General features: G+C 41.3%; 1 protein-coding gene and 1 long non-coding RNA gene across 4 annotated transcripts in view; both read right to left on the reverse strand.

The window, feature by feature from the left end:
* Nucleotides 1-15,305, reverse strand: part of LOC121281927 — a 49,253-nt gene that overhangs the window by 25,771 nt on the left and 8,177 nt on the right. The gene's annotated exons all lie outside the window — the stretch shown is intronic.
* On the reverse strand, nt 1,458-6,347 carry c1galt1c1 (C1GALT1-specific chaperone 1). 3 transcript variants are annotated; one of them, XR_005943976.1, is made up of 3 exons: nt 6,270-6,347; nt 4,209-5,889; nt 1,458-2,028 (listed from the first exon to the last, which is right to left on the reverse strand). XR_005943976.1 is itself a non-coding variant. In XM_041195138.1 (2 exons), the coding sequence occupies exons 1-2, from the start codon at nt 6,312-6,314 to the stop codon at nt 4,930-4,932; spliced, it is 1,005 nt and encodes a 334-aa protein (XP_041051072.1). In that variant the 5' UTR covers nt 6,315-6,347; the 3' UTR covers nt 1,458-4,929. The 3 variants fall into 3 exon arrangements, 2 of the variants coding, with proteins under 2 accessions (XP_041051072.1, XP_041051073.1); XM_041195138.1 differs by having other exon boundaries at nt 1,458-5,889; XM_041195139.1 differs by having other exon boundaries at nt 1,458-5,889; nt 5,981-6,315.

Here is a 15,305-nt window from a genome sequence, read left to right on the forward strand (position 1 = left end):
CTCAAAGGAGATTGGTATAAGGATCACTGCGTTTTCTGATCTTTATTAATGACTTAGGCTTGAGTGTGCATGGCACAATTTCAAAATTTGCGAAAATAAAACTTGGAAGTATAGTGAGTTGTGAAGAGGATAGTGATATACCTCAAGAAGACATAATCTGGTAGGAATGGTGGATATGTGGCAGATTAAGTTTAATGCAGAAAGGCATTAAGTGATACATTTTGGTAGGAAGAATGAAGAAAGGGATTATAAAATAAGGATACAATTCTAAACGGAATGCAGGAGCAGAGGATCCTGGGAGTATATGTGCACAAATCGTTGAAAGTCATAGGGCAAAGCGAGAAAGCAGCTAATAAGGCATACAGGGTCCTAGGTTTTATATTTAAAGACATTGAGTACAGAAGCAAGGAAGTTTAGGTGAACCTTTATAAAACATTGGTTTGACCTCAATAGGAGTATTACATCCAATTCTGGGCACCACACTTTAGGAAGGATGTGAAGGCATTGGAAAGGGTTTACAAGAATGGTTCTGAGATGAAAAACTTCAGTTTCAAGCATAGATTTGTGAGGCTGGTGCTGTTCTCCTTAGAGAAAGTTGTGACATTTGATAGAGTTGTTCTAAATCATGACCGGGGGGGTGGGGGGGGGGGGCTGGTGGTGCTGGACAGAGTTGTTCAGGAGAAACTGTTCCCATCCCAGAATTAAGCTGACTGACTAAAGACTCAGAGGTGACATGAGAAAAAACTTTTTTTTAAAAACATAGTGAGTGGTTAGGATCCGGAATGCACTGCCTGAGAGTGTGCTGGAGGTAGATTCAATTGTGGCTTTCAAAGGAGAATTGGATAATAAACTGATGAGAAAACTTTGCAGGGCTATGGGGAAAAGGCAGGGAAGTGGGACTAACTCAGTAGCTCTTACGAGAGCCAGCATGGGCACAACAGGCCTAATAGCTTCCTCCTGTGTTGTAATCATTATATGATTATATAAGATAAATTTAAATTTTCAATTCTATCATTTAATAGAAAATGATATGAGACCACTCCACAGCAAAAGCTATTTAAACTCCATTTCTACTGAAATGTTTCAATATTGAGTTATAATGGAGACAGTTTTAAAGTCGGCACAAAAATATCAACGTTGTTCTAATTAATTGGACATTTTGTATTTTTAAGTCACTTAATCATTGATAAAGTATATTTACTAAGTTTTTTTTAAATCACAAAGGGTACTCACAAAACTCAAATTCTAAAGAGACTTAGGATATACAAGATAAAAAAGTACCATTGCAGCAATATGATCCAGTGATTCGTTTTAGAATAACCTGTACAATGTAAAATTATTTCGTGAAAGCAGGATATCCAATTTTGAAGATTGTGCGGTTCAGAGCTTAGTGTTCAGAGATGAAGGTCACTACAAAAGGTGCTCATACTAAATTTATTTCCCAATATGACTCAATCTTTTGTACAGTTAAATTTTATTTTAAATAGAAAACATGAAACAGGTTTTCCAATACAAATACAGATGAACGTAAGAATCAGGACAAGAAAGGACCATTAGTGCCCAAAAGCACCCCCTCCCCCAAAAGACTAACTTAATATCTTGATACCAATTATCTACAAGAAAACACACATCATGTGATGTCAACGAGTGATACTCAAATCATCATCAGAAGTACCATCACCAGTGATAAAGCTGCATGTTGTATAGCTCAAAATGCTCTCTCTCAATACAACCCAAGTTCAGACAGAGAAATACATTTTCATAGTGCTGGTTCTATGTACACAGTTTGAAAATTCCACATGTTCATTGTTATACTTTACTGAAATTAGAATCACAATGCCGAGATGAAAACTTTACACAATCTATTAACGTATAATGGTATAATCATGTGTTCCACGGTCCAAGTCCAACATTCACGAACTCACACATTTCCTGCATTCAGCAGTTGCTTTGTGAATTCAAAATGTAGATGGGATATAACTAGCTTCATATCATCCTTGGAAAAAATCTACTTTTGACAAACTGTTCCTGAAAATCATGAGAAGAAAAAAAGTTGCCCCAACATTAGAATTTATGTTTGAATCTCAATTAATCCATAGATAATGTAAATCAGGAAATATTCAATATTACATTGACATATTCACGAAAACCTAAGCAAATTATAAGCTAAAGTGCTGACAATCTGAGGTAAGGTTACTTCCCATTTTATAGTAATACTTCAATATATTGATATTTATATTAAAAATCTGTATGCACTTCCTCTCTGCAAACCCTGCAGCGCAATTTTGTGTAAAGCTTTTGCACTATAAACTCCCATGTCCACGTTTATAATGAAAACTGCCGATCTAAACTTGTCATTCTGCAATTGCACTGTTCACTCTTACCAATAGTGGAGCTGAAGTGTTCCTAGTTGCTTAGTTTGCAATGCTGATAAATTGCTATGCCCCAGTCAATTATACTTCTGTTCCCAAATTGCCATGTTTTGCTATTTAACTATAAACATCAAATCAAAGACTATAAAACAGAACAAAATGCATGACTTTAAAATGAGGACTGAATCACATATTCATAGCTTGATTGAATATACCCCATTCTCTAACCTTTCACCTGAAGACTAGTGCAACATGACAAGAGAGTGCCTAATAACATATTAGAAGTATTTTGCCAAGTGCACACTTCCTGTATCACACCTGCTTCTTTCAACACCTTGCTGGAACTATACCTATATATTTATGACATACTTATCTTTGATTAAGGCCTTCCATCTCCAAGATCAGCGGTATTGTGCTCCAAGCCTGATCCCTACTTGATTTCTTCCAGTTTCCTCTAGACTAATCCCCAGCACCACTGGACTATACACCACTGCTTTTAAGAGAAGGAAAAGCAGATTCAGGGTTGAGGGGAGAGGAAGAAAGGCAAGGAAGCAATGAGAAGCAAGAGGCGGAGATGGATAAAATGTGCTATGGGAAGGGAAGTGAAAGGAGGATATTGAGAGGGCGATAGGAGGAAAGATGAATAGGAGGAGGAAATGCTTTAAGTTTTTGTATGATTAGCCTTGGGACTGTTTTTTAGTGTACAGCATTCTATTTGGGACTTCAATGTTTTCATGTATAGGGACTGTATGAATGGGAAATTGCATTTTTGTGTAGTCTTATGTGGCTCATCTACGATAAGTTCTCAGCTCAAAAAGGTTGGACATCCCTGGTATCTAAACCTTAGGGGGAGCTACATAATCACATTCATAATTACAAACACAGTTAGTAACCGTGCATGGCTCATCTTAATAGCTGACACTCGAACAAAAGATACAGCTTAGAACATTGTAGAAGGCACAAGACTTGATCCCAACTTTCATTTATTCCACTTTGGAGGTCAAGCAAAGGAAATTTAAAATGCACTAACTAGGAAAGTTGTGAAATAAAGATATTCCAGAATCGTATCATCATGCATTCCTTTCAATGAAACTCTTTGCTGGTAATGCTTTTTTTTTCAGCAAATTTCTGTGTTTGATGTGATGGACTTGGGCAATGAAGCTGGGAATTTTACAGTTTTATACCCACTAACTTCAGGACAGATGCAGTGAAGTTCCTTCTTTGGTCAAACAATTCCCCTTTGCAGAAAAGCATCCCTTACTGTATTTGTGCAAATGTTTTCCCCCCTTCAAAAGTGATTACTACCATCCCAATGAGATTACCACTTTACCTCAAAACATCCTGTCAAAGCTACTGTTCAGCTGTTCCCAGAATTGGCCCATGTAGGCACATCCTCAGGTCAAAGACGTAAATTGCTGTTGCTGAGGGAATTTTCTACATTACACATCTGAAGTGTTTAGGGATGTTTTACTTTAAATATGCTATTCTGAGTAATGACAGTATCAAATTCAGGAAAAACCTGCAGAAAATTACTTTTCTCATTTATATATGACATCATTTTGCTTAATCATTGTTATTTTACACACTTAGGTCCAAGTGGGATGTATGGTGTGCAATGAAATGTGACAATGATGGTTCGACACAGATGTGTGACAGAATCGCATTAGTTTCAAAACCTATATACATAATCTAAGTCCTGATAATTAATAAAGTTGCAGGTGTCACACTTGAGAAAGAAAATTACTTTTGAAAACGGCAGTAAATAAACACAGAGATCAATTACAGGTTGAGGTTGATGAAGCAAGTTTGCAGGTTAGAGCTTGTAATTGCACCTACCAATATGCAAACACCACCCAAAACTAGTGATTAAACTCTATTTGTCCTCAGCATTGCACAGTAATAGGCTGCGATTTCAAGGAACAGGGCAGATTCACCTTAGCAGAAAAATAAAACATTGAGTCACATTATACAATACCCAGTCTTTATAAACAGTACAATATCCAAACCGACGTAAGCAACATAATGAGAGATCTGCTAAAATGCTTGACTGAAAATTTTACTCAAAGTAATACAGTTCATTGTTGGGTCATATGTTTCTTGTACGATACTCAGAATTCATCACTTCTATCACCAGTGACATCCCTATAACCACCCTTGTATTACACAGCTCAAAACTCAGGCTTGAAATGATAAACAATTGTACAACCGGGTGCTTTTTCAAAGTTCACATGAACATTTTACAAAAATTTTTGATGCTTGCCAAAATGTTTTACTGACTCCTAGCAACATTTACTCTGCCATTCAGTAACTAAAACCTGTTCCTGTTAACCCTGCAGTTTAAGAAAACCACAAATTAAGTATGATCAATTTTTCAGCCAAGTTGTTAGTTACATCATTTTATGCTTATTAACATTGAAGGCACATTTTCAGTTAGAAACAATATTTCTTTGAGATTTTACAAAACTAGAAGAACATATTAAACAACAACAGAAACATCTCCTTTGCAGTTTTCATAATTCATATCCTGGAATGTCTCTAGCATAGAAGCAAGAGGCATTTAATCATTATCTGAGCCTACAGGTGGCATGAAAATCAATGCATCGTTAAACGTATGCCCATAAGGTCGTAGCCTGTAAACGCCATACATCATGACATGCATATGATTAGGTGAAAGTCCATGAAAAGTAATAGCCACATCAGAGCAGCATCCTTCCACAACTTCATTTGGATTATTAGACATTGCCTCCACGACAAGGGCATTTATATTTTTTGAGTTGAACAGTTCTTTTCCTTCATTATCTTCTGCATTGTCAGCAAAAACTCCTGTGTACTTCAGACATACTGCAAGTTCCTTTTCTTCAGACATCTTCCACAGCAAACTCCCCTTTTCTGGACATTTCACAGGATCATCAAGAACCTTGTAGAACCTTTCTAATGCTTCTATACTTAGGACCACACCTGAAGATGATTCTACATATTCCAAATCACCAGACTTGACTGTATGACCAACATAGAAAGGCTGTTCTGGATCTTTATTCAACAAAAAGAACTTAAGATTTTCAATAATTGCAAACGTAGTTGACTCTACAAAGAAAAACCAGTTATAATCATCTTTGTAGTTTTCATATGCATGTTTGAAGGCTTTTCTGGTCTGGACCCATTTATCTTCTGTTGCAAGGCTGACTGATTCGAAGATTTTAATGGTTTCCGGGCTGTAAAACACAGCTTTATCACAATGTTTGCTCCACGTTTCTACCACGGAGGCCCAGTAGCCAATTTCTTTGGGTGTAACCATAATCAAACACAAAACACGGATAGTCAGACTAAGCTCCATACGCTTCGACTCTGGAAGCTTCAGCAGTTCTTCCTTGTTGGGAGCTTTGAGATGGTGATGTTCGTGGCTTCGCAGTCCCGATTCTCCGCGCATCTTGTTATCAAAAAGGGTGAACACCAAATAAAACATTCCACCCAACATCACACCCTTCATGAAAGAATTGCCTTCTGTAATCATCTTTGCCTTTAATGAAGGAAAAAGAATAAAGTCACTTGGAGCGGAATGTTTATCAGCATCAATTTTTTTTTAAGTTGTACGTAATTTTGAAAGCCACCTGGTTTAAATGGTGACAGCGAGTCGGTGAAGGAGTGAAAGCAGCTTCAGGCACCCGGAGTGGACATTGCCCAGGGAAGATGAGGTGACTCCGGCAGCGCTGGGTCCATCACCAGGGCAACAAACTAGCCCTGGAGCCGAGCCGAATCCAGTCCAGTCCAATCCAGTACAACCACCACTTCCCTCCCACCGGCTGATGCTGCTAGTGCCGTTGCTGTTGCTGCTGCTGCTGCTGCCACCTCCCTTCCTCAGCCCTGAACAAACTCTCCCTCCCCGTTCCACAACCTCACCTCTGGCTCACGGACCACCACTCGAAACCAGCCGTAAATACACATCAGCCTTCGACGTGTCTACTTCCGGACCAAGATTTCCTGCTTCCGCCAATATTAAAGATGGCTGCCATCACTAGGTTAGGTCAGCCATGTTGTGTACTGGCAGAATCAAAGTGCAAGTCAGCGAGATAGAACAGACTTGGATTATTCATAAAGTTAGGAACTAAATGTTATGTGAAAATATATCTCGGGGTGCTACATTCACTGTTGTACTGCAGTCAGTGACAATGTTTGAGTTTATCAGTCTTCAAGTCCCATGGAGAATAGCAAGAAATACTTGCACCCATGAAGCTCCTAAAGTGTGATTATTTCTAGCTTGTGGACAAGGTGACAAACCATTGCAGATTTTCTGGGGCAGTCCCAGAATTCAGCTTTCCATCTTGCGTTCCAGGTCTGAAACCCTGGATTTCTTCAGTTGTGTCTGAATCTTTTCTGTCTGTGCATGCACACTGTTCTGCTTTGCATATGAAGACTTGAGCCCCACGGTCAAAAGGGAGTAGAGAGGGCACTGGCTGGCGCTAGCCTCTGGAAGTCGGTTGACTTTGGCAGGTGAGTGGTTTGGGTTGGGGGCCAGAAGGTTAGGGTGGGGTTATATCTCAGCCAGCGGTGCCAGTCTCAGGACCAATTTGTTACTGGGGGTGGCTCCGAAGTTGGGTCAGGCCAAACCCTCACACCCCACCACACTGTACAGCCAGCACCGCCGCCACCACCACCCCCCCACAGTCCTGTAAGCCACCCAGCTGCCGCTCCTCCAGTCCCAGCAATACAACCACCCCCCCACCCAACTGTCCTGGCATAACACCTACACCCAGTTCCCACGGTATGCCATGACGAATTGTCCCTTTTTTGTCCCCCAGAGTCGGTCAGCCTGCTTATGAGAACCAGACGGCATAACATAGTGGCAGCAAGGTGTCTGTGAATAAAAAACCCAAACATTTTAAATAAATGCAATGCTGCTTTAGATTGAATAATGAATCCGAACTAGTGCCAGAGAGAGAGAAAAACTGAGTGGATCATGCAAAAACGAAATGGCAGCTGCAGCATTAAACACTAGCTCTAGCCCATAATGAATTGGGAGACTGATGGTATTATAGGGGTATTTGAGTTTCAGTTTAAACAAAAGTGTGGGCTGACATTCAATAGCTTTCTAAAAAGCACTAGCAAAGAGGAAGGAGTCAGCTACATCCTTTTGTGGGCAGGGGTGGAATGATTAAATTTGTTTAATAGCTGGGGGCTGAGTGAAAACAACAGCAGAAATCCAGACATTATTTTTGAAAACTTAAGCATACATCTCCAGCCAAAGTCAAATCATTGGATCTACTGATATCAATTTCAAGGCCTGAGGCAGGAATCGGGTGTCTATTGGCAATTTCATAACAAGATTGGAAAATGCAGCCAGCAAATGTAAATTTAAGAGCGTAGATGAAAGGCTGCCAGATTAGCTCATTGGGAGCTCTGTACAATCTGAAGTACAAAAAGATTTGGTTAGGAAAGGACAAGCTCAGAATATCACAGGCTATAGACACTGTCTGAGCACATGAAGCCACAAGACGCTGACTACCTAAATGGCTAGCTTTCAGTTAAGTTGAGAGAAAAGTCAGCAGGGTTGATGCAGTGAAACAGCGACAGAAGAATGCACACCAGAGAGAAAGATGTGCTAGAGCTGTGGAAAACCACATGAATTTATAGAGTCAAGGAAATATTTGGCATTTGGACCAAACTGCAGAGCTTGTGGAAAGCTAAATCACTGGGAACATACGTACAGAACAAAGAACTCGTTTATTATCATTTATCAGAGGCAGAGCAACAAGCGAATAAGAAGTACAAGACACCAAAACATCCATACCCTAAAAGATGACGATAATTTTGAAGACACAACAGGCATAGGAACTAGACAACTGCATGAAATAGCAGCATGCAACAGTTCCCAGAGAAAAGAAATTCACACAACCATTCAGAACAGGAAGAGGGTGAGAAATAATTCCACAACCATGAATCTGAAGCTGAAGCTTGTTACCAGAGCACAGGTTAACATCACACCATTCAGACTATACCAGATGATCTTTCCTGAAAATTTAAAAGAAAATGTTTACCCAAGGAAAGGTGCTCTGAAACCGAGCAATGTCATGCTAATGAAATGTGGGGGAACCGATATTCGACAGCTAGAAACAATCCAAATCATAGGAAACTACAAAGGAAAAGATATTAACTGTGTGTTTTATATCACTGAACCAGCTGGTCCTGCTATCCTGGGGTTGAACAGTTATGAAGAGCTGCAACTTATATCAGCAAACCATGAGATAAAATATCTAGGTATAAAGATCCATCACCTAGTGAACGTAACACCATCAAAGCTGAGTCAAATTAGAGATAAGACCAGCAAAGGTGAAGAGTTACAGATGCTCTCTTAGCAAGTGATCCAAGGATAGCATGATAGATATTTCTCAGCACCTTCTCTGGCTGTGCAACATGGACTACCTACAGCTATCAATGAAGAAAGCTCAACAACTTTCACCTTTGCTGTTTGTAGCATATTCTGAGTATCTCATGGAATGACAAAGTCATGAATACAGCAGTTGTCTCAAAGGAAAACCTGTCATGTATGTTGGCAGTCATTAAGCAGAGGCTGGCTTGGGTGCGTGCACAGGAAGGAAGATGGACACATGCCCAAGGATTTTATGTACAGCAAAATCGCCAGAGCCAGAAGACGAGTAAGATGCCCAAAGCTCTGCTTCATGGATGCTTGCAAACATGACATGAAGGCCTTAAACATGGATTAACACACCTGGGAGACATTAACCAATGACAGAGGAAAATAACATCACCTGCAGGCCAGCGTGTGCTATCATGATGATCAGTGGCTACAGCTTGGCAGCAGGCGCCAACACAGAAAACAACAACCCATGACACCTGATAGCCGTCTCATATGTGGCACTTGTTCATGGATTGGTCTCTTCAGCTGTCAGCAAAAATACATCATAATGAAGTCACCCCATCCCCTATGGATTTGCTGCATGTCCATCATCTTATGTTGATGGAAGGATGATGATGGCAATTTGTTGCCTTGTGCAAATTTGCTGCCGTGTTTCTTACCTAAGTACTTAATTGGCTGACGTCATGAAAGGTACTACAAACATGCAGGATTTTCTTTCTTTTTACTGTCTCTTACAGTGTTTAAGTTCCCCTGGTCTAAGAGTGGGTGTATTTTAGTCCAATCTGCAAATTAACTGTTAGTTTAAACTGCCACTGCCCATCACCCAAACCATTCCTGCTCTTAGTCTTCCTTGGAGAGCAATGAATCTTTTTTCCAAGTTTGGATTACAAATTCCTGGAGATCTCAGTATATCAGGATGACATTTCTGCACTGGACTACACCATTAGACTTAACTGGTGTGTTTCTGATCTGCTGCTCTTTTGCATAAATTTTGAAGTTTCTCTCTCCATAGATGCTGTCAGACCTGCAAAGTTTTTCCAGCATTTTCTGTTTTTATTTAAGTTAACTTTGATCATCTTCCCCCACCTCTGCTGTTCCCTGCTGAGTCTGTGAACATTTTACAGGTTTATCAGATACAGTTGCAGTTTGGTTCCTAGCCAGGGATTCAGGCTCCTGGCTGAAGTATCTTTCTCCGCTACTTTTGGGTCTTATGGTGACCTCAAACTTTGCCGCTCTTTTAAGTATGCCTCACAACCGATTCAGCACCTCTTCGATCTTCATTGCAGGGAAATACCTCCATCAATGCTCTAACCTTTAAAAAGTTTCTGGACTTTACTTGCCTACCAGAATTGTTGGAACTTGGATAACAGTTCGTCAATGCTCCATGACAACTCGACCCAACCTGTGTCAACTTTCTCTACGGGACCTCTGCCTTTAGCTCTGGACTCCCTACTGTTGTTTCCTCTCTATTCTATGTTTACAATCAGGATATATGCATCCTAATCTTGCTACGTAACCAGGCCTATCAGTACAGATCAGTATAATAGTGAAAAATGATCAAGATGAATCAATGTGGGTGAAGATAAGAAATAACCAAGAAAAGTAGTAGTATTTTATAGTTTATGGTGGGAATAGTTTATACGCCCTCTAACAGTAGCTACACTGTAGGACAGTGCATAAATCAGGAAATAATGGGGCTTGTAAGAAAGGTACCGCAATAATCGTGGACGATTTTAATCTTGGAATTAATTAATCTTTTAATTTTAAAGGCTTCGGAGAGCTGAAAAGGTGCATGTCTCTCTGCCAGTGGAAGACGCAGTGTCACTAAATCACAACCTCGCAAGCACCAGCTCAGATACGGGCACCATGTGTACTTTAAGGCTTGGCTAGAGGAGAGCTCTTCATATGGTGGATTACTGGCCACAAGCGTGCAGGAACTAGGGCAGGTATACAGTATGCCACAGATGCCAGATTGCTGGAGGGCTCAATCAATACTGGTTCTGCTGCACTGGACTCTGATGTAGACTTTGAAGCCTCAGTCTATTGATGAAGAAGGTGGCTGTTGGGCATATACACAAATTGCTAGCTGCACTGAATTGCTAGCAAGTTTGCACACAATTTTGTAGTGCATGGAGTCCAGTTCCAGCTTATGTCATGACTTCATATGCAGCATTGAGACAGTTCGTTCCAACGTGCACCAATCAGTTTCATTAGCACATCTCTCCAAAGCCTTTCTGCAGCCTACAAAGCACACGTCAGGAGTATGATGGAATAATGTCCATTTACCCGGATGAGTGCAACACTTGATGCTCAACACCATTCAAGGCAAAGCAAATCACTTGATTGGCACCCCATTCGCCATCTTAAACATTCACTCCCTTCACCACCTGTGCAATATGGCTGCTATATTTGCCATCTGCAATATGTACTGCAGCATCTCACCAAGGCTTCTTCAACAGCATCTTCCAAACCCACAACCTCTAATCCTAGAAGGTTAAGGACTGCAAGTGCATTGGAACACCATCCTAATTTGGAAATATATTGTTCCTTCAAAGTGACTGGGTTCAAAACATGAATTCCCTCCCTTACAGCTCTGTGAGAGGACCTTCTCTACATGGCCTGCAGCAGTTCAAGAAACAGCTCAGCATCATCTTCTCCAGGGCAATTAGGGATGGGCACTAAATGCTGGCTTGTCAGTGACACCCACATCCTGTGAATTAATAAAACAGTGCAAAAATCTTTGGAAATTCCATTGTTGTCATAAACATATACTACAGGTCATGTGATTGCATTCGGCTGAAGTGTGACCATTGACTTGATGTGCTCAGTCATTTGCTACAAAGCTGGTTTAGAACAAATTGGAGTATTGGTAGTCAATGCTGGCCAGTAGGCACAAGGGTGATGGTGAATGGGACTTAATGAAAGTTAGGATATGGATAGCTGAGTTTTGGATGAGCTCAAGACTATGGAGGATGGAAAATAGGAGATAAGCCAGGAGAGTATTGAATTAGTTAAGTCTAGAGGTGACAATGGCACGGATAAGAGTTCTAGCAACAGATGAGCAGAAGGAGGGCTGATCGAGTGCTGTCACAAAGGTGGATATCTGTGGTTTTGATGATGGGACAGAATACGTAGTCAGATGCTCACCTCTGTGTCAAATAGGGTATCAAGGTTGTGAATGGTCTGATTTAACCTCAGATAGTGGCCAAGATGAAGTTGGTGGCTAGGAAATGATGTTTGTGACAAAGACCAAAGGAGATTTGTGCTAATCCAGTACTGAATATTGGACAAGCAGCATGACCAATCAGAGACAGGGGATGGGGTGGTGAAATGTGTACAATTGGAACTTGATGTTTTCTCAGCTGATGTCATCAAGGGCACCATGTAGATCAGGAATAGGAGGAACAAAAGGATAAATCCATAGGCACTCCAAAGGTAAAAGTAATGTAATGGAAGAACCACTGAGGATGATCTACTTGCTACAACTGGACGGCTAGGAATGGAACCAGATGAGGGCAGTCTCACCTAGCCGGTGATGGAGAAGTGTTCAAGCTGCATGGTGTGGCCAACTGTATGAAATGCTACAGACAGGTTAAGAAGGATGAAGAAGGATAGTTTATCATAGCCTGTATGACCCTGCAGTCGATAAAGCTGAGTTATTTAAAAATCTCAGAGGGAAACTTTAAACAACTGTCATAACCTATATTTTTTATGTTTGAGATGCAGCTCTAAATTCAGGAATCACACCACCAGTTCTTGAGAGGTTTTAAATTAAACTAAATGAAATGTTTTATTAAGTTACAACACATTAAATACATACACATGGCGACAAATTACTACTATCATAACTTTTAACAAATTCTGAGACTAATCTCCACTAAGGCAACAGCAACCCATAGATTTTTAAGCAGACACCAAACAAAGCATTTTCACCATACAAATTCAAAATGAGGTTCATTTCACTTTGGTTCCTTGCAGACACAGTGGAAGGCTTGCAGGTGTTGATGTTACATGCCTCTGCCCTGCACATATAAGCCTGCTGTCTGTTATGCCCAACACATTTCATTGAATGTAAATTCTCATTGTATCACCAGCCCCTTTGAACTCCACCTCGTCTAACAATAAAATCCCTTTCATAGTACCAATTTTATTAGTTATATAAACATATTGCTTGGTCTCTGCTAGCTAGGTGCCAGATTTCACTCACCTTCTTGGTTGCTCTATTCAACAAGATGCAAATGTACCTCTACCTCTCGTAAACTCAAAATTTATATACATCAAAGCACCTAGACTAACTGGCTTTAATCCAATTAAGACACACCCACAGACTTACCCTCTATTTTAAAAAAATAATTTCCAGTGACATTATATACATTAATAGCTTCATGACATAGCCACAGTCATAGGATGCAATTTGTGCCTTCCATAAATGCAGTGTACTCCAGCACTTACAATTATCTCCTTCACAGTCATAAGGTGCTTTCATATCATATTATTATGTAGCAAAGGTTTTTTGCACTACTGCCTTCTCTTGCAAACTCCTTCACTTAAATGCTTATCATGGATTTGTGCTTAGAGAATCCTCTCTTCTAAACTGACTGAGTACCACATCTACAGGTTGTAACACTCGCTGAAGAAAAGTCAAAAGAGGGGTGCACAACCTTATTTTCAGGTTTATAGCATTTACACCATCAACTGTCATTGACTTTTGGAGCATTCTTCTATCTCCAAAATGTTACCTGTTTATCGCCCTACCTGTCTTCCATCACTGCTGAAACACTAATTGATGCCTTCGTTACCTTGGCATTCCTATTTTTACACTGCTTTCATTCAGGCTTTTTAACTGCACTCTGCAAAATGTCAACTATACTAGTATGCTGTGCCTGATGTTCCCTTCTGTATATTACTATTCATTACCCTCCATTCTTACCATGCTCCTTCTTCTTACCATTATCTACTTTCTGTCCAGGAGCCAAGGCTACTCTCCTAACACTGCGCTTCAGCACTCCTGCAGCTTTGTACAAGGACAGAGTGCAGAAGTGAGATGGTGCTCTGGAACTGCTCTGGCAACAGTGGGCTCCCTATGCCAGATTGTTGTCCGCTGTCTGAGCTTCCAGAGCAGATGTAAGCACTGTCCTCCTAATGGACTCGTTACTCTGTCCATGTTGGAATGGACAGTCTCAATGCCGAGCATGAAGCCTTGACATGAGTTGAAGCTGGAATTGTACAAGCTCTGTGACACTGGGCTGGATTTTGTTTGAAGGTTCCCCTTCAACGGGTGCCATTTATGCTTGGGGGTCATGCAGCCGGGGAAGCATGATCACGCAATGGCCATCCGATTAACTACATGCAGACACAGGATCCATTCAATTAACGAGTGTATGCAGGCAACAAGTGGTATCATATGATATCAAAGTTTCTGGTGACATATTTAAAGGGCTGCCTGCCCTCTATGCAGAGTCACCTTGCTGTTAAAGATTGCCTCAGCAACACTGAAGAGTCCTCCAGCAAAATGAAGCCCCTGCACCCCTAGGTTGGAACTGAATAACCCTGCACCAGATGTGAAGATCCTTTCACCATTCCATCAGGACACAAGGAGCTGATCAGGAACCTGCTGCCACCAGGGCAGAGGGAAGACACCGTGTGGCACCACAGATTAGCAATACCTTCTGGCATGTTCTCCTCCAGGGAAAGGTGATGCTTCTCTTCCCAAGGGAAGTCAAGAAGAGACCATCCTGCCTGACCAAGCAAGCCTGGATGGAGTTCGCAGAGGAGGTCAGCAGCCGTAGGTCACCTCCCCCGAGTTGGCTGCAGTGCCACAAATGGGTTAATGAACTCCTTCATTCTGCTAAAGTGAGTTCTCCATACCGCTCTTCTCTTTGGGGACTGCATGTGGCAACATGATGTGGTGCCCTGGATGGGGAGGGAGCAAGCATACATTTGATGGCAAAGGGTGACACAGCAGCATCTTCTGTCAAAGGCATGGCTGCACCTCAACGAGTGGCACCCGTCTATCTTTCCTTACCCCGAACTGGGTAGCAAACGTATGGAGGGGGCATTCATGAGCCCCCATCATGGGCCAAAGGGTTACCGACAGAATAAGTGTTGGTCTTTGTGGGAAAGTTAACAGTGTTCAACTTTCAGCAGAAATAGGCACACAATAATAAAGAATGGGCTGAGAGTAGTGGAGACCTCCCAGACCTGTGTGTCCTGATCCTGGCAGAGAAAGAGGCTCTGGAAGTGGCTGGGTCACAGGGCAACCGTGTGATTGCTGTTGGTGAAACAGGAAAGCCATTGTAGGAGAGTGAGTGAACGTACAGAGGCACAGGGGTGCACCAGGTCACCACATGAGGCATAGTGTTCATATATCCATCATTGAACACATGGAGCTCCACGTGAAGTTGGAATGAGTGGATGTGAAGCCCTTAATTCTTAAATGTCTGTTCTCTCTCATGCAGGTATCAGTAATCCTGAAGGATGTGCAACCAGAGAGACCAGGGGCCTGCAATTTACCTCTGAGGAGAAGGAGAGATCGTCAGGGGGTGCACTGTCAATTCATT

Source organism: Carcharodon carcharias, chromosome 9 (genome assembly GCF_017639515.1).
Source record: "Carcharodon carcharias isolate sCarCar2 chromosome 9, sCarCar2.pri, whole genome shotgun sequence".
NCBI classification, from domain to species: domain Eukaryota; kingdom Metazoa; phylum Chordata; class Chondrichthyes; order Lamniformes; family Lamnidae; genus Carcharodon; species Carcharodon carcharias.